The sequence below is a fragment of the Opisthocomus hoazin genome, chromosome 2, assembly GCF_030867145.1.
Source record: "Opisthocomus hoazin isolate bOpiHoa1 chromosome 2, bOpiHoa1.hap1, whole genome shotgun sequence".
Taxonomy (NCBI): Eukaryota; Metazoa; Chordata; class Aves; order Opisthocomiformes; family Opisthocomidae; genus Opisthocomus; species Opisthocomus hoazin.
Genome location: NC_134415.1, coordinates 40,728,914 through 40,747,655, shown reverse-complemented (window position 1 = coordinate 40,747,655; position 18,742 = coordinate 40,728,914). Strand labels below are relative to the sequence as shown.

The 18,742-nt window shown below is 46.4% G+C and overlaps 1 protein-coding gene across 1 annotated transcript; it reads right to left on the bottom strand.

The window, feature by feature from the left end:
- Positions 1 to 928: 928 nt before the first annotated feature.
- Positions 929 to 15,582, bottom strand: RAB1A (RAB1A, member RAS oncogene family). The gene is made up of 6 exons (XM_075413322.1): positions 15,338 to 15,582; positions 8,284 to 8,356; positions 6,051 to 6,146; positions 4,465 to 4,560; positions 3,310 to 3,441; positions 929 to 3,018 (listed from the first exon to the last, which is right to left on the bottom strand). Exons 1-6 carry the CDS (start codon positions 15,358 to 15,360, stop codon positions 2,821 to 2,823), a joined length of 618 nt encoding a protein of 205 aa, XP_075269437.1. The 5' UTR covers positions 15,361 to 15,582; the 3' UTR covers positions 929 to 2,820.
- Between the last annotated feature and the right edge of the window lie 3,160 nt (positions 15,583 to 18,742).

Below are 18,742 nucleotides of genomic sequence, written 5' to 3'. Positions count from 1 at the left end.
ATGCTGCATGAATCGCGATAAAATAATAAGCAGGTGAGCGCAGTCCGGGAAGAGCCAGGTTGGGTCTAAGCTGCCGGCACCCGTTATTCGCAGTAGCTGCAGTAGTGCTGGGTGAGGAGTTGTGCCTTTCCCTTCTTGCAGCTCGTGCAGTCCAGCGCTGCTACCAAAACATTCATGAAGGGTTTCCAAATCCTTTCTGCAGCAGAAGAGGGCACCGCTGCAGCAGCCTGACAAGGGAAGCGGCCAAGAAGTTACAGCCACCTACGGGAGGCTGGTACTTGGCTTCTGTTAACCTTTCAGCTAAAGGGTGACCATCGTGTTTTGGGCAGAATACACCATTTTCTCCTATTCTTGCAAAGAGACCAAAGTGAAGTTTCCGTACTGCGCAAGTAAAAGGTGAAAGCAGTTCCACTGAAGCAGTTTTGAATGACAAAGAATGCCTTGGGTTTTGTGGGGTTTTCCTGATCCTCTCCCATCTTCCACCCCCTCAGCTTAAAGGGCAATTGTTTTTATTGCCAAGTTGCAGGTGGCAACTCATACATCAGCGTAAATTCAAGAAAAAGCCTCAAGCAAATGGTTACAGAAGACTGGCCTCCCTGGCTTTACCGACACCAGGTCCCATACCTACAGGGACACAGGGCCATGCTTTAAACAGAGCCTCGAGCAGGGCAGGACAGGAGTTACACACAAGGAGAGGCAACTGCTGCCTGTTTGCTACCACTTGCAAGCCTTAAGCCTGACCCATTATGTCAAAGGCATTTTATAGTTCAGCTCACAGGTAAGAGACTACAGCACCCTCATCCAGGATTTTTTTGCCCTGCTCGACCCTCTTCCACACACCTCCAGCTTGACAGCCACAGGCTCTGATAATTAACAGCACCAGCATAGTCATGACTTAAGGAAAAAAAAAAAACCACCACCAAACAACTGGTGTAGCCCAAGTTGGTTTTGCAATGCTTTTATTACTGTATATATTAACATTGTTTTGGATAGTATGTAGCAGGCATCTTGACATTTAAGTTCATTTGTGCACTTCTCTGAAGGGAAGATGTTTTACCCTCAACACACCTCCTTCTGGTTCACTTCCTGATCTTAGCAACGCTCACTACTCCTACTGCTCCCGCTCTCCAGGAGGAGCAAGTCACATTTATAATGAATTATACCAACGAGCACATCTCTAATAGAAAGCACATCACTTTATTGTGAAGGTCTCAAGTGGAAGAGTTCAACTTAACCATGACAATACTTCATGTATTACAATTGCCTGTTGATTGATGCAACTATGTTGAAGAAAGCTGTTAGCCAAAGTCACCCCCCCCCAAAAAAAAATCAGAGGATATTTGCACCAGTTTTAGTTTATACCTCACAACATAGCTAGGCTATATTTTTTACTAACACAGGGTGTATTTACTACTAGGGGAATGTTACATGGTCTTTCAAACATGAGACTATTTACAGAATAGGCTGAACATTTGAGTTTAGATAAAGCTGGACAATTTTACATGTATAGGAAGTGTTATAGGCTAGCTTTCCTGTGGCTTTGAGCTAGACATCAGGCACTAATGATTTGATTAGCTCTGTACAAAGAATCTCACACTGTCCAAAACCTCGTGGCTGCTGGTTAGTTCCAAACTGTTGGAGATAGCGCCTACTTTGAGCAACAGTCTGTGGTGGGGCCTTACAGTCCCCATTTCATCCTTCCAGTGCCTCTATGCGTAACAGAATAGAAGCTAAGCTGTCGCTCGCACTAAGTCAGAAGAGTATTGATTAAAAGAGGATGGAATTAACAGTATATAGAAAAGACATATAGTGGTAGAAAGTTATACCTCCTCAAGGCTACGCTGAAGTCATTCACATTAGGGAAACACTGCTCGCTCCCCTACTACACAAAGCAGACAGGAATCCCCTAAATCGAGTCCTTGAGAAATAAATTAAGTTCCAACACCAGGTTAGGGAACTGTTGTACATTCAGAGCACATTATGCCCCCACAACCAGTGGCTGGGTGTCTCTGGTACAGCGTATGTGCCTGAAGCACCACAACAACTCGGGCTTTTGGGCCATAGTCACTAGTTTTAGTTGCAGGGAAGGTCTCTGGTCTACTAGAAGGTCCGAGAGCCATGGCTGCACACAGATATGTATTGTGCACAATGCAAGCCTGATTTCCCCCTTAGCCATACAAATTAAGACAATATTTATCACCATACAGTTTGATATTACTTCCAATAAGTACAATATTTATTAAACATTTCTTCAGTTTTGTTACATATTGTGCAACAAATTACAATATTCTGCAGCCACAAATTATATGCAGAGTATGAAGAAACTATTAATCGGATAGTGTGATCTTTCCATTTAGAAGTCTACAAGAAGGAACTAGCAAATCAGATCTTACATATATCTTACTAAATTTTATGCATGGAAAGTGACAGACACAGTTGTGCTGTTTGATACAAAATGGCTAAACTTCATCTTCAGAAGACTAAACCTGACATCTAAACATGCCAATAGAAACATCAAAACAAAAATACATCCTAACCAACCACAGGAAACAGTCTGGTATCAGGAAAAGCAACAAGGATTACACATTTATAAACCAGCACACAAAGGTTTAAAACAGTTCTGAAAATGAAGTTAGCTGTCTTGAGTCAAGGGAATAAAAAAAGTCAGTATTGACCATTTACAATCTCTGACCTTTGTGGAGACGGTAAGAATCTGTTGTAGTGCAGCTACATACAGTACAATTCAGGCAATTTATTTTTTTTTCACTTGGGTTCAGATTGCAAATTCATTGTTGTGAGACAAAAGGGGGGAGGCAAGTTTTAGCAGCAACCTCCACTAGACTGCTTGACTGGAGTGCTCTGAATTTTAACATTGGACTTCTCTGCACCACCAGCTGTCGCTCCCGGACCCATCCGTTTTTTGATCTCAGCCGCCATGGTCATGAAAGACTGTTCTACATTTGTGGCATTCTTTGCACTGGTTTCCAAAAATGGAATTCCAAGAGAATCTGCAAATTCCTGCAAATTGAGAAACAGCGAACAGTAAGCTCATCCACTGGTTTACAGCCCACCTCATTTCCTGGTGCACCACTGCGTAAGCCACGAGTTTGTAGACCACCCCCCCACTCCCAGACTCCAGGCTGACGATGACCTGCACTGCAGGGGGTCATTAAACTGCTTGCATTTATGCCACCTTGACATCTGTGTACCAAGACACTTCCCTGCCCTAAAATTTACTCAGGTGCAGTGCAACCCAGACTAGGTGCTCAACTGAGCAAATAAACATGATATACACAAATACCAACATACCTTTGCTGTTGTATAGTCTACTACTTTCTTTGTGGTCAGATCACATTTGTTCCCCACCAACAACTTGTTGACGTTTTCACTGGCATAACGGTCTATCTCCTGCAGCCACTGTTTTACATTATTGAAAGACTCCTAGGAGACAAGAGAACTGTGAGCAAGACCCTGAACCAAAAGGAAAGCTCAGCACTACTCAGTAACAACTGGGAAAAAATATGAAGCAGTGTCCTTCACTTAATCACTGTGATTCACAGCCACAAGAGACCTCTGCACTTCAATGCTACTGCACTCCCGAGTGCCTCAGGGGAGGCCAGTCCCAGGGTCTATACAGCTCCTCAGTCCATGCTCCAAGCCCCACACAAGCAGCCCTTCTTGCTGCACAACCCCCCCTTTATTTTTCCCTGCTCAGTATCTTGAATAGTCAACAACCACTATCTGGGACTCTTCCTCCTCCTCCCACAGCAGAGATAAAGAGACACAGCATGCAGCTGCAGCCAGAAGAATCCCAGGCATTTGCAAAGCACCAGGTATTAGGTGAAAACCACACTGTAATAGAGATGCTGGAACAACCTTTGACTCCAGAAACGCAGAACTGCCATGCTGAACTGATGAACTCAAGTTAGCAATTGAATCAGATTGTTCTTTTTCTAATAATTCAGGAAACTCTACACTTCCTAAGAGCCCTTCAAACAGGACAACTGCACCAGTAATCTTCAGATTCTTTCACAGAAAACACTGGCTCAGCTGTATCCTGCACACATGCTGAGAATTTTCCATTTCAAATGCCAGTTTTTATTGTAGACCAAAGTTCAAGTACATTCAGAATCTTTCAACAGCTTCCACTGGTAACTCAAGACTTCTTGCTACCAAAGGCAGGGTCAGAAGATCGTTCTGTGTGAACACAACTATCTGCCCAGCAAGTTTTAGGTTAAGCCCAAGATAAAACTGCTGCAGAGCCACAGATCCCACTGCTCCTTTTATTTCTGTATTTAGCTCCAAACCAGAGACTAACACATTTGGCTTGATAAACCTTAACACAGCCTGAAGAACATGGTCAGTCTCCTCAAGTGCCAAGCTGCTAAATTCCCAGTTTTCTTTAAGTATCAGCCTAGTATATTCCACCTGAAGAAATTACCCAGGCATAAGTTCAACACTTACCTGATCTGTAACATCATACACAACTATGATGCCATGTGCGCCTCTATAGTAACTGGAAGTGATAGTTCGAAACCTCTCCTGCCCTGCCGTGTCCCACTGCAAGACAAATAACACGTTCAGTTACTGCAGTGTAGCTCTACCCGTGTTACATCAGCTTGCAGAAATACAGTTGAGCTGATCAGCCATCCAACTACAATCACACCCAAGTCACAGCTACAGAAGTGGCTCAAGCTGCGTGCATCAAGTAGGATTTCAGAAGATCAAGGCATTTAAACTAAGAATCACACTTCAGTAGGCACTTTTCTAGAAGCACTCATTTGTTTGGTTTCAGACAAGTGTAGTAAAGAGATCTCACTGAAGACAACATTAACTAGTTTTGACCCAAGCAGAAGCCACGGTTCAGTGGTAAGAAGAACAAACATGTGAGCCAGGACTTGAAAACCTGTGAAGAGTAAGGTCAGAGAGATGTAGGTCTCAACATGACGACTCCCTTCAGCCTCCTTGGTACAGGAACTGCAAAGGCATTTAAAGGCAACATCCCTTTCAGAGGATGAAGTGCAACAACTCAAACAAAACCCGGTTCCCTTCTCCTGCTGAGATCATTAAGAAGGGACATTAGGTGTCTGACCTCTCACCCCACCAGGACAGGAACAGCACTCACCCAAACATTTCCCTCCCAGGAGCCGTGTCAAGAACAGGGCTAGCTGCCTACCAAAAACAGTTGGACTCACAGACAGGTTTCAGTAGTGACAGCATTCCTAGCACGCTGCTCTGGACTCAGGATGGCTACATTGAAGTCTGGAGGCTCAGGCTTCTGGCCTTAAACCAGACTCCTGCTCCACAACACAGCCTGGAATCCCTGAGTCACTGCCTTCGCGTCCTGAGAGCCTCTGCTGGATCTAATGGCTGACAAGGATTGTGTGACCTTGCGCAGATATTACATTTCATTACACCAGTCACCCTTTTAGAGTGCTTCAAGATTAGAGGAAAGAACTGCCAAGTCTCTTCCCCTGGCTATTCCAAGCAAAAGGCCGAAAACACAACCAGAAACACTGCCCAGCGCTAAGGCAGACAGGCCAGTTACACACGTGTGTGTCAGTTTTTCCATTCAGGTCAACAAAAGCAGAGTTTCCAGCACAAGACAGTGCAGGCTGCTTTTAACAGCTGCTGTAGAACTCAGGCACCTTGGACAACTGTGTGACGTTCTTGCACTTACACAAAGCCTTGCTAAATACTGCAGAACTACACCAGTTTTGGTATGTGACCACTCCAGCACAGGATTCTACCCTTCTTCAGCTCACTGCCCACAGCCCCTTTTAAATACTTAAACTTTCTTTTCTTCCCAGGAAAATAAATTTGTAACAAGTCACCTCCTCTTTCAGGCAGCCAGCCTTGATAAGCATCCTTCTTTAAGGACAGGTCACGGGAAGTCTTGTAATCTTGTAAAAACTGCCTAGCCTCTTGCAACAGGAAAGATATCACTTATATTTAAATCATTAAAGTACAAAGATAACTACCAATAGTTATGAATGTAATTCTGTCTTTCAACAGATAAAAGTACCCAGGAGTTGAGAAATACTACTTACTATCTGAAGCTTGATTGTTTTCCCGTCTAGTTCTATAGTTCTGATTTTGAAGTCCACACCAATCGTGCTGATATAACTTTCCGTGTACGTGTCATCCTAGGAGAAAGAGTGAACATAAGTCAAACCAGCTGCACCTCTTCTGCAGTCACCTACTTCATTATGCAACAGGAAGGCACCAGGCAGACAAAGGTACTTAATTCCCTAGCAAAAACAGTCTGATCATGCATGGCAAAGTCCAGTAGGTAGCTAGGGATTTTCACTGAGTATTTACTTTTCAAAAATTCTGCAAAGTTTTTTTTACAAACACCTGAAACAAGATCTATGTTCCAAAGCTAGCCCAAAAGCCTATTTTCTGGAAATCCTGTCATATTAGGTCCTTTAGAACTGTAGTTTAAAAAACAGTCTTTGCTCATGCTGGCAGGTTGAAGAGCTACTTAGAATTACAATTGCAGTTATTAAAATGTCTCCGATTTTTATTTTCCTTTGATGGTTTTTCATCTGTATTACACAGCAGTTACCTACAACAAGTCAGAGGCTGTGCCTCAGTCACTCCACATCTGAATTTCAGATCCTCTGCTGCCACAGCTGGCTGCTAAGGCAGTTTAGAGTTACAGCCTGGGCACTGTGTTACATCCTCTTGCTCTGCAGTCTGTGTAAATACAGGAAGGAAGACACAGCACTGGTTTAGCAGCTTGCACGGACCTGACTGCTGTCTCCAGCAGGCCTTAAGGCACACAGGAAGCGCTGGATCAGTCTTTGCTACCTTCTAGTAATTGTTAGTTTGCCAGCATGAAGAAGTTTCTATTCCCAATGTACCAGTAGGTCAGAACTTCATATAAAATATACCACAAAAGTTTTTATGCAGCCAATAGCTATCACAAAAGCAAGCGATTTGTGTTGTGAATGGAAGGCACCTTAGGTAATACATCTGCCACTAACACATGCAAGTAACAATAAAGCATTAAGCCTTTTAGAATGACATCACATTTATTTCCTTAACATTTCACTCAAAAGGATATGTCTGAAAAGCCTGAAGCTGTTTGACCTACAGCAGGAAGAATGCAGGTAACTGAATGCTGCGGTAATTCCTTATGTCAGGGTAAAACAGCTTAGATAAAAAGTCAGATTTCTAAAGGAAAAAGCTACTTAGTTGAAGAAACACCAGATAGCCAGCTTAACTTTGCTCGGTTATCAAAAAAGAAAAGTTGGATTATTCACACGAAGACAAATTAATTCCAAAGTGTCTGCAAGAGAAGCAGGCTAGACTGATCTGAGAGCGCTGCTCCAGCCTTGGACATCTTCCTAGTGTTCACACTGGTTTTGGTGTCTTCCTGTCCTACCACCACAGACAGCAGCTGTAACAGCTTTAACTTAGGTTTGTATGCACTAGACCACCATTTCATATTAATACCATGAAACACAACAGGCTCTTTCCAGAGGTGCCCAGAGCAATTGTTTAGGCTGTGAAACTGCTGCCATCCTCTTGCAGTAGTATCAAACTCTAGTTTCCACACTAACATCCCAAATTCTGCCATCCTTCCTCCCTCTTTTCCCATGGCAACATAAAGTTGCACTTTTGCATAGCCATAGGTAAGGAGTTCGCTGGACTCCAGGTTTTTCTACTCGGAGCTGTCAAACCCATTTTAACTTTTCCAGTTGACAGGAAAACTAAAGTTTCTCAGCTATAGGAGCCCACCAGCAATTTTAACATTTATTATATACTCATTCAGTAAATGAAGCATAAGGCCTTCCTAGAGTATTATTTAAATTACTTCTCCCTCTGGCTAAGCAATTGGTAGGCCTTTTCAATGAAGATATCAAACTCCATCTGGCTGAAGATATTCAGACCAAGTAGTAACTGATCAAGGTCTTGCCCTGACACATTTGTACTCTTCATGCCTGAAGGCACACACCTCAGAATTCAAGTATGCTCTTCCATCTTCAGTGTTCTACCACTAGTGTAATGATGGCAAGTTAAATTAAGATATCTTGTTCTCAAGGAACAGGAGAATTGAGAATTAAACTTAGCTGGACATATTCTTCATATTTTTTTCTGTATTACTCAAATACATCAACTAGAAACAAATGCAGCAGACAGGAGGGTTCTGCAATACCTTAATCATTCTTTGGTATACCAGACCTGACACACATCAGCTCGTAGTTCTTATAGCAGAGAAGTTCTTGCTAAGTACCTGGTAGCCTATTTACATAAAGTTTAAGTATGATCACTTACTGCAAACCTAAGTAGAAGGCAAGATTTCCCAACACCAGAGTCTCCAATCAGAAGTAGCTTGAATAAATAATCACTGCAGGAAGAAAAAAAATAGGTCACTAAATGGAAAACACTATCAGGAAACAAGTTCCTTACAGCTAGTATGTTATAATGTTTGAAAAGTGTAAATTAATTTACTACTAGGGACATGACCTGCACCTCCAAACTTCTCTATCCAGTTTAGACACTCTCACAATTTACTTGGTGAGGGAAGTACGAGGTAGATGCTCTGAACACAGTGTTTTTGTGTAGAAATGTGCCTTCCTAGGGAGTTATTCAGGGGATATTTGTATGACTTACCAAGACTAATAGTGTCCTACTTCAGCCCTTTGTGGTCTAGCAAACATTAAAACCATGCTTCACAATTAATTGCAAGCCACACTGTTTGGCTGAGTGACTCAAGTAACACAGAGATGGCAGTAATAACCTGCTGTCCACCGGTGCCATTATCTTTGCATCTTCTTTACACCAAAGGCTTGATTGCACTGCGCAGCTTCACAAATACCACGTAGCTGGCCAAAAGCAACCAATTCTTTCCTCAGTTTAAGTTACCCAAATTTAAGTTCCAACAGAATCCAACAGCACAATATGCAATGTAAACATACAAACTATGAACACCAAGCTTAGTGGCCTGCTAAAGCAAAACGAACATCCACCTTCCACAACAGAGTATTAACAGCTGACAGTGACCACACACTCCACTTGCCTTTCAGGAATTAAAATAAAACTAAAGCCCTTGCCAGATGAGGACACATTCATTCTGAAGAGGATGTCAGATGTGATATTAGTAATTCTCAAGTCACATTCAAAGAAGTGACAATTTTTTTGCTTAATGTTGAGTCCTTCCAGCATGGAGGGAACAAGCGCAGTATCATCGATGACCAACCTAGTCTTCTACTTCAAAGAGTAGTGAAGATTTCATCACTGGCAAAACATTAGATTTTGTGTTAGTCATAAGACTAATGGGGCAGTTTCATACTAGAGATCAAGTAGCAGAGAAAAAGGAACAAACCACCGCCTACGGAAGTTATGTTGCTTTGTAAGCACTAGACTATCCCATTCCAGGTTTCCAACTCTTCAGCCCTGTAGTGTCCAGGATTAAGTCCTCTTCTCATCTAACCACGAGAGTTTACAACAGACATTTTTCTATGCCCACTTAGCCAAATTGAGAAGATAAAAGTATATGCAAATGCCTGAAAGTCAATTGCCCCCTGCTTATTGTTCCCTAATAACATTGCCATTGACTCTGGCTGGCAGGAATCCAGCCAGAAAACTGTGTCCATCCCTAGCTGGTAACAGCCAAGCAGACGGTCAACTGCTCAGCTTTTCACTGCTCAAGCACCCAAATGACTGTCATCTTGGCTGGTCCCAGGCTGCAAGAACATGCTCAAACCTTTATCAGTTTCTGCAGCACTTCTCTCGAGGCTAGAGAGAAGTCAGAAATGGTATATGTAGCAACTAATAAGCTGATCCTTAAAAATGCTACCTCCCCCCACAGTGTAAAGCTAAAAGAATTCAAGGTATTTAAAAAAAAGTCAAAGGATATCTAGCAGTTTACGGTCACAGAACTCACTACTCCACCTGTCAAGTCGTGTACTAATACAAGGCAAGATGGTTTTAGTAGAATGAACTATTAACCCAAACTGTTCAGGGGAGATAAGTCACATTACATTACAACCCACATATCTTCACAGCTTCAAGACAGCTGAAGCACTACTACTGACCAGAAGCATTATTACTGCTCGCACTCTTACACTGGTGATCAGACAAAATACATGTTTCTTGAAGCTTGGGACTGCCCCTAAGGTGACACTAAAATCCTCCCTCACAACCTGGAGTCCCAAGCACTGTCTCCCCTCTGTGCTTCAAAAGAACAGTTTCACACTTCCTATGGCTCCACTTGCTGAAACCCCACCACAGCCACACTGACGAGACAGTAGTTGAGGATGCACAGTTGCACTTTATCACAAAAAAATTGTGGTTTAAGCCCAGCGATCACCAAAGTGGGACTGTACTGACCAGTGTTAGTTATCCTCAGCTATCCAGCTCTGCTGCCTCTCAACCACCACCATCACCCCATTATCAAGGCAAGGGGCTACCCAACAGCAACTGTAGCAAGAAACATTCAAAATTTCTTACCCCCACTAATGATTTAGTTCCCTGAGAGAGAAACTCAAGAGTAACCTGGAGATTAAGATAAGATACAACAGCTCCAAGACCTGGTCCACTGTTCAACCTACACCACCTCCTCCTCCCCTCTCCCCCCCCCCAATTATGCATAAACTGAAACCACAATCACTTCGGCCTTCAAACAGTTCTTTCCTACTTCAGCAGGAAGTTTTGGTTGTTCAGTTCTCTGCAAAATCAGAATTTTCAGCAACCCTGAAGTTAAATTATTACTTACAGTAAGCACTAATACACTTTAAAGTATTAGAACTTGCAGCATAATCCCCTTAAGAATGGTAACACATGAATATTACCACTATATTACCTTCACTAAAATTAGTGGAAAAAATTAATCCCTTCCTGGTGTAGGTAAGGCTTCAGCTACAAGTCTGAAAGATTCACTGAAGAGCCTCCCCTTGCTTCCAGGGGCAATTCAGGTCCCCCCAGCCCCCAAACATCAACTAACTTGTCTTCCTCTGTTACTCTCGGTGCTACAAGCAGCTCCCAAACAGACCTACCCTGCTATTAAATCTTTCACTGTTCAGAAGCAAACAAGAATGGCAACAGTTTACACACAGCACTACTGTGAAGTAGTGTAGTACTACTGGGTTTCACATCTTTACTATTAAGAGCTTCCCTCACTGTGGGCTACTTCCAGAAGCAAACAACAACCACAAGCTCATACAGTGACTGAAGCCACTGGCCTCACCCCCACCAAAACCAGAGCCAGTGCCACTACACTGCAGCACAGCTGGAAATGGCCTTTACTGAGTTAGCTCCATCTCTGACTTAGAAACAGGTGTTGTGTCACAAAAACCTCGTTTTGCCAGATAAGCAAGACTGGCACTTCAACCTGCATTGATTCAGAGATAATTTAAGTAGAACCTTGCTATTTAGGTTTTAAAAAACTACAATCATTCCATACTCCAGTGACGCAGTGTCTGTCTTTCTAGGCAGTTGCTTCAGGATGTTTTACAGCAGGGGCCTTGAGAACTGAACATGCAGTCTGTTACACACGGTGTGATGCTAGAGACAGCTCTCAGGGTAGAACAATGGTTTAAATCAAATAAAAATCAAAACAAACTACAAAAATTTGCAGAAATCTATTTCTAGACTGAACTACACTGAAGGAATATTTGTGTGAACAGGTTCAATTTTAGTGATGTGTCCAACAAGCCATGCAGGTTAATTTTGCTATTTGTTCCTGAAGAGCCATCCAATGATTTCTGAAGCCACTGAATTTTGCTTTTTAAAGCCTGAAGACTTAAATCATCAGCTCTTCCAGTTTAGGAAGCCTTCATAAAGCAGGCTGAGCTACGCAGCGCAGCCTTCTCCACGCCACTTGGAGATGGTGTGAACTGGGATTTATCATTCAGCTGTTTTGTACAGCAAGTCATACCTGGCACCCGTAAGGGAGAGCACACCGAGGAACATGTGCAGCAAGGCAGGCAGGTGCTGTCAGTATGACCAAGGCTTTAAATCCTCCCCATCAGGAAGAGGATATTGTAACTTCCTCTTGCCAAAGAATGGCAACAGTTTACACACAGGATAGATACGCTAAGTTTAATTGTGCCTTGCAAAAAAAGCAGCCCCGAAATCTCTGAGTGGAGAGTAGCATCCTCCTGTTACATGCTTTTTCCATGCAACAGCAAGATCAGCAGAAGACCAGGAAGTCCGGTTTAGGACAGACCTGGCCAAAGGTGCACGGAACACAGGACTTGAGGGCCTCTAAGATACTGTTATTTATACATGTAGACATGCTGGGATTTTTTTTTTAAATGCCAGGAAGGTTTTATACCAAAACCGACAAGACTAGGTAGTCATCTGTCTCCAACAAGGAACTGCTGGAATCGGCTTTAATCACTGATGTCAGCTGCAAGTTTGCTGTAAACAGGTACTCACAACAGCCTCAAATCCCCAGTCTCTGTTTTACCACCCAAGAAATTTTGAAGAGGAGCATGACTGTCATTATGATTACATACTGCTTGTGTAAGTAAACAGAATCCAGAAGACATAATGACACTTTGCATTGCAGATTGCTATTTAGCAAGGTTAGAACACAAATTATTTCAGATGATTCCAGCAACCCAGAAGCTGTCACACTATTGTCATCTACTGAACACCATCACACAAGACTGAAAATACCACCCCCCCAGGTATTCTCTAACACTTCTGAAGAATGCAAAACCCACATATTTACTCCCAAAAGCACTTCATTTCCTCATCTCCCCTTGAAATAGGTATCTAGAACAAGATCCAGACACTACAGAAGATTGATCAAGATTAATTCTTGATACCACTTGGCTGTTTGATAGCTCACCCACCAGCATGTTTATGCTAGTCGGCCTACTACATGCAAGTTGCAGAAGGGGTAGGAAATGCCGAACCTGATGTGATCTAGTCACAACAGAGTCAATATTGACATTCTGCTCATTTAAACACCATAAGGCAGGGAGCAACACAGAAGGAATACATCCCAGTGCTAGGTGGGCAGGTGTTTTCAGAATTTAGCTTCCAGCTGCTAGCACAAATACCTCATCCATCCCTCTTCAGCTCCTTCCCTCAAATGAAGGGCACATTAACTAGTCCACCAGGCTGTCTGAAGCTCTTAAGCACACACTCCCTGCAGACCCTAGCACCAGCAGCCTCTAGTCCTGTAACTTTAACAGGGAAATTGAAGGAGGCAGGTCTTTTTATTAAGCAATTTTAACTAGCTATCCCACTGACCTCTGACAGAGTTCTGGCATACCCAGGAGAGAGGATTTGGGGCTACAACCTGATCTGAAGCTGTGATAAGGAAGCAAGCATCTGTTACGTTATAGACAAGGTACTTCTAAAAGGACAGACAGACATCTGTATCTGTTACAGGTAACTAGAAAGAATTATGTTATAATCCCGTAAATCTTATTCCTTGTTTAACACTGATCCAAGTATACATACTACAGTGACAAATCTTTTCTGTTCATCTCACCACACCCATCCCACCTCCTATCCTCATTCTGCAGACACAACCCTGTCAGGAAGAGGCAATTTAATACTACAAATTAAACTACATCTTTTCCTCTCTGTTATGCTTTCAAGAACTCAGCCATCCTCACCGCCAGGAACGAGCACACTACTGAGAATGAGCCTCCCTCAAAACATTTTCCCCATCTTTATAGCAGCATTCAGTATCTCATTGCAGGGAATTACCCTCTGCATACCAGTCTAGAAAGCTGAGAGGCTTCAGGAAAGGTAAAAAAAAATCTATGAAAAAGCCCCCTTCAACCTGTTTCTGCCCGAACAGTGGTAGTGGTTTAACACTTTGCAGGCAGTTTTCACTACAAAACCCACTAGCCTGCAAAGAAAACATGAATTTGATCCCAAGAGTCATTACAACCACAGAGGCACCTACAGTTTCTTGGTCTTCCACCCACTGACTACCTCCAACTACTGTTTTGGTGTTTTCGAAAGCCACACGAGTGAGCTTGCTACGTAATCTTGCCAAGATGTAACTTGAGTTCCTGGCTGTACCTCTTAGTTTTCACCAACTCCCTCACACTAACTGATGATTACTTTGCATTTATACTCCTGTTTGCTCTTCAGGTGATTTTAATGGGCCCAGAGGGCTTGCAACCACACTGCCATAAGCAGAGAGCTCAAAAGCCATGACCATGCAAGTCAGTAGCCTCAGCTGTGTGGAGAAGCACGCTCTGAGGACAGAAGTTGTTGAAGTGTCACCCATGAGCAGAGACAATGGGTATCCAGAGCAGTCATGTCATACCACACATGCATTTCAATACCATAACCACTTCAGTTACATCAGAGTGCACAGCAGCTTTATCATTCCAAACTGGAGTGCCAGCAGAGCCAGCATTAGTGAAAGAATCTGAAAAACACTCTTCAACACTAACATGTTGAGGGTGCAGCTGCTGTTTTCTAAAGTGCTTTTTACACTAATCCCAGGTCTCTCATTCACTCAAAAAAGCCACGAGCAAAATGAGGTTTATTGTCCCAAATATCCTGGTGGGCAAGCCAGTGCTCTTACAGTTGCCAGGACACAGACAACTATTGACCAGAGAGCTCAGGCATCCTTACTCCCAAGCAGGCAGATAGAGAAAAAAGTCACACTCGCATAACTAGGCACAACGACCCTCTGGAAAAAAACCAACACACATCTGTGCCATCACCAGGTTTTCTAGGCAAGTGCTATTTCGGCTCAAGACAGCCCCAAGAGCATTTCATTATCAAGTCACAGCGTTGCAAAATCTACATAGGCAAGAAGTGTTTTGCAAGAGCCATGTGACACACACATGACTTGCAGCTAAAGTGAAGGGTGGACCTCTGACTACTAAGCTGCCAGCAGCGACCAGCCAGGAATATCGGCCTTCACAAAGAGCTGGTTTATTCCCCCCTCTCACTTGCCGGAGCCTGGGCTCCGATGCGCATTTTCGAGATCCGGAAAAATCGCCGTCAGCTGCGCCCATACTGACCCCGCTCCCGGGGTGGGAGGCGGGATGCCGAAGCCACCTGGATCACCGGGCCCACCCCACCGGTTTACAGCAGGGACACCAGGAACTTTTCACGCCCGCCCGGGCGTCCGCCTCGCCGGGCCGGTGCCCGTAACCTAACCCCGCGGCGATAGCGCCAGCAGGCCCAATGCCTGCCCCCCGCCGCCGCACGGCTCCCTCGGTGACCGGCGACGGGCCGTCGGAGGCCCGCAGGCCCGGCCCTCCCACTCCCTTCCCCCCCCGCCCGCGCCAGGCCCGGCTGCGGCCTCTTCCCCCCCTCCTTCGGGCCTACCACGGCGGCCCCGGCGGCGCGGCGGGGCCCGGGGCCGCGGCGAGGGCCTCCCCCGGCCCGCACTCACTATTCGGGATTCATGCTGGACATGTCCGTGGGGCCCGCGGCCCGAGGGACGGCGAGCGCGCTCTGAGGGGGGGCGGTCGCGGCCTAGCACCTCCCGCCGCCGAGGCGGGCGCTCCGCGGATGCAGGCGTCCAACGGCTCCCGCCTTCGCCCGGCGCTCGGCTCGGCCTGCCCCTCCGCCGGCGCCCTGCCCGCTCCGCGGCCTCCGCGCTCGCTCCTCAGCCCAAAATGGCTGCCAGAGCCCAACCAGGAAACGGGGCGGCCTCTCGCCGAGCAGCGCTTACATGGCCGGGGGGCTGTGGCGGGGCATGCCGGGAAAGTGAGTCCGCGCCGCCCGTGCCACCCCGCGCCGCCGGGCGGCAGTGTCCGCAGCAAGTGGACTCGCTTTCCCGGCGGCCCCTGCGGCGGCGCCGGCGCATGCGTCCCGGCCGGCCTTTCTTCCTTCGGCCTCGTCGGCTCGGCGCGGCGGTCGGCGCCGCCGATTGGCCGGGGAGGAGCCGGCTCGAGGTGACGTCAGCGGGCAGACGTGGCAGCTCGGACGAGTCACCGCGCGGGCAGGGGCGGGGCGGGGCCTCGGCGGGCGGGGCGGGGCAGGGCAGGGGCGCCCCCCGCGGGCGGCGGCCGGGGCCGGCGGGGCCCGGCCCGCTCCGGTGGCGGTTCCACCGCGGACCTCCGTGTCGGGAGGGGGGGGAGATGGAGGCTGTGTAAGAAGAATCGGAGCAACGGCGGGGTGGCTGGCCGCGCCAGGCACCTGCGGCAGGACACGGCGTCTGTCTGACAGGAGCGAAGACCTCTTTTCTCCGCGGGCGCTAATCGGTAGCAGCCCCTTTCTGCGCTGCCGTCGCAACTTTTATAAAAAGCGTTTTACAAACGTTAATTCGCCCCATTTCATAACATTCTGCGGGCACATTGAATACTGCCGCGCTCATCTGGCTGCTGGGGAGCGGGCACGGAGAGACCGTCACACGCCCGGGATCTCGGAGCAAACGGCCTGTTAGAGCCGGAGGAACGCGGAGCAGAGGAGCCTAGTTTTCTGGTCAGCTCCTGGCAAATCCTCACTGAGTGTCAGGCTGTATGGCTGGCGTGTTCAGTTCTGTACGCTCTCAGGTTTATTCCTGATGAAGTCCTAGCCTTCCCAGCGCCATCAGAGAGCACCTCGCTGCAACGCTGCGCGTCGATCTAGGCTCTGAGCGCTGCTAAACCTCACAAGTCTTAACAGCTCTGTGTAATCAGCTCGGGAATTCAAATCCCCACTAAATACATATTATCAGATGTTATTTCATTACAAAGGGCACAGCGTAACACATTGACCGCAGTTTATCTTCCAGCTGGCTCAAAGGACAGGAGGAGCAGTCTGCGAACGGGCTGCGAGATCGCAGAAGCATCGTGTGTAGGACTTGGTCTTCTGTAGAACTTGGTCTTCGTATGGCAAGCTGGGGAGCGTTACTGCGGCCGTCGACACATTAGTCTGTTCGTGCGCTGCCTTCCGCCAAGCTGCGAGTCACCGGCCGTGTCAGCACACCAAGGGACTACCGAAATACCCGGCGCGAGCAGGAGTCCTTCCACTGCACAGCGACAGAACAGCGCTGAATCCCCAGAGGAACTGAAATTGCACGGTCTTGTCCTCCCCCAACGCCACCCCACCCCCCATAAGATAATGAAAAATCACTCACGCTCCACACATCTTCACAGTTTTAATATAGTTACGTTCAATGCCTCAAAAGAAGGCAATAACCTGTGCCGGTTATAACTGAAAATATTGAGCATTGGTTAAAAACGGTTTTGGGTTTCCTTCACTTTCTTGAATTTCTTGTTAGGTAATATAATCTACAGATGAATCTACCACATAAGTTGCTGTATGTACTGCTTTTGTGGTGGCCATCGTTGAAGAAGATTCTACTTCCCTTTCCCTATTGCTTTGTGTATTTGTGAAACAATACCCATTTTGTTTGATGTTTGCCATCAGAAACCCAGTGAATCCTTTGAAACTCTCCCCTCTCGTACAGCACGACTCTCGAGACGCCCTGGGGAAGGTGACCAGATGCGCAGGAGTGTCCGAGATGACAAACTTCGTTTAGCAGAGAGCACGTCATTCTCTGCTGAATACAAAAATTGTTCTTGCAGGGACGTTTTTAACTTTTGTGCCTTTACATTTCTCTTCCCCAGTGAAACAAAAAGCTCCGACCACCCCAATTCCTTATTCTGTTGTGAGGAAGAACGCTTACAGGCCACAGTAAACAGGGCTCTGCCATGTACAGTGCTGCATAAAGGTATCCAGCAAAGTCAGAGCAGACACAGGGACAACCAACACCAGCACTAGCTAACTATGAAAGCCGCAAATTAGATTTATTTCTGAAGTAGGGCACAGGTTAATAAGAGTGTGAGATGCTGTTTCATCTCAGAGAAATAATAGCTTCCATGTCCGAGGAGAGCGTATTTAATCTGTGTGACTGAACCAGCAGCGTGGCAGGCGTAGCAACCCGCGGCTCCAGGCTGGGTGTAAGGGCAGTGTGAAAAGTGGGTCTGCTTCGGCTCTGCAGGGAAGGCTTTCCGCTGCCCGTGTTGCAGGCTGAGGTCTTCTGCCGCTGTGATGTCATCTGCAGCTGAGCGTCTGCACGTGTACCTGTTTAACTGGATGAACAGGCTCAGGACCCCTGCCTGGTTCCTAGCCGAGACCAGAGTGATGATTTATAACCTGTGTATCACATTCTGTCCCGTTCCTCCTCCTTCCTCGAGTGGGTATTCATAGTTTGTCTCGAACACCATGAACCACTGGATGGTCAGAGAGGCCTCACTTGTCTCTTGGTAATAGGAGCGTAACGCAAGGAGCAGAACCAGATGCCAGTTAAGGAAACATTATTCATATACCTTCAGGGCTGAATTCTGTGCCAACAGAGGCTGATTTTATCCTGTTAGTGAAATCAGCTGCAGAATTTCCTTTGGCTTGGCCTGTAGTGCTCTACCAGAGCAGCCTAGGAAAAGCCATGAGCACGGATTACCTTGAACTGTAATCACCTTCCCCAGTCCTGTCCACCCCGGGGCAGTACCCGGACCCACTAGCTGCTGTGTTTGAGGTTGAACTCTGCTGGTTCCTGGTCCCGCCCAGGTGACCTGCCATCCCCTGCTCCCATCGCTCCCATCTCAAGAGGCGTGTGCCAGGGAAGGCTCTGGGAGATGAGGGGAGAGGAGGACAGGAGACAGGAGGGAGAGAGAAAGCAAGCTGCAGTGGCCGCAGGCAGGTGTAAGAGGGGAGAGGAAGGAGGGGAGACAGCACAAATGATGGAGGAGGAATGTTACAGCTGCATGAGCCCGGGTTTTGCGCTGTAGTACGGAGCCCACGTGCCTGCTCTGCTGGGGGACTGCCAGTGGGACCGTGAGGGTATCGCCCCTGTGGATTGCAGCCTGCA

Bases quoted from the DNA above. Each gene is read 5' to 3' on its own strand.
- RAB1A (XM_075413322.1), bottom strand. From the start codon at position 15,360: ATGTCCAGCATGAATCCCGAATA. The intron at 6,147-8,283 runs GTAAGTGATCAT...TCTTTCTCCTAG, and splicing joins GCCTTCTACTTAGGTTTGCA to GATGACACGTACACGGAAAG. The intron at 3,019-3,309 runs GTATGTTGGTAT...CTCAATTTGCAG, and splicing joins TAGACTATACAACAGCAAAG to GAATTTGCAGATTCTCTTGG.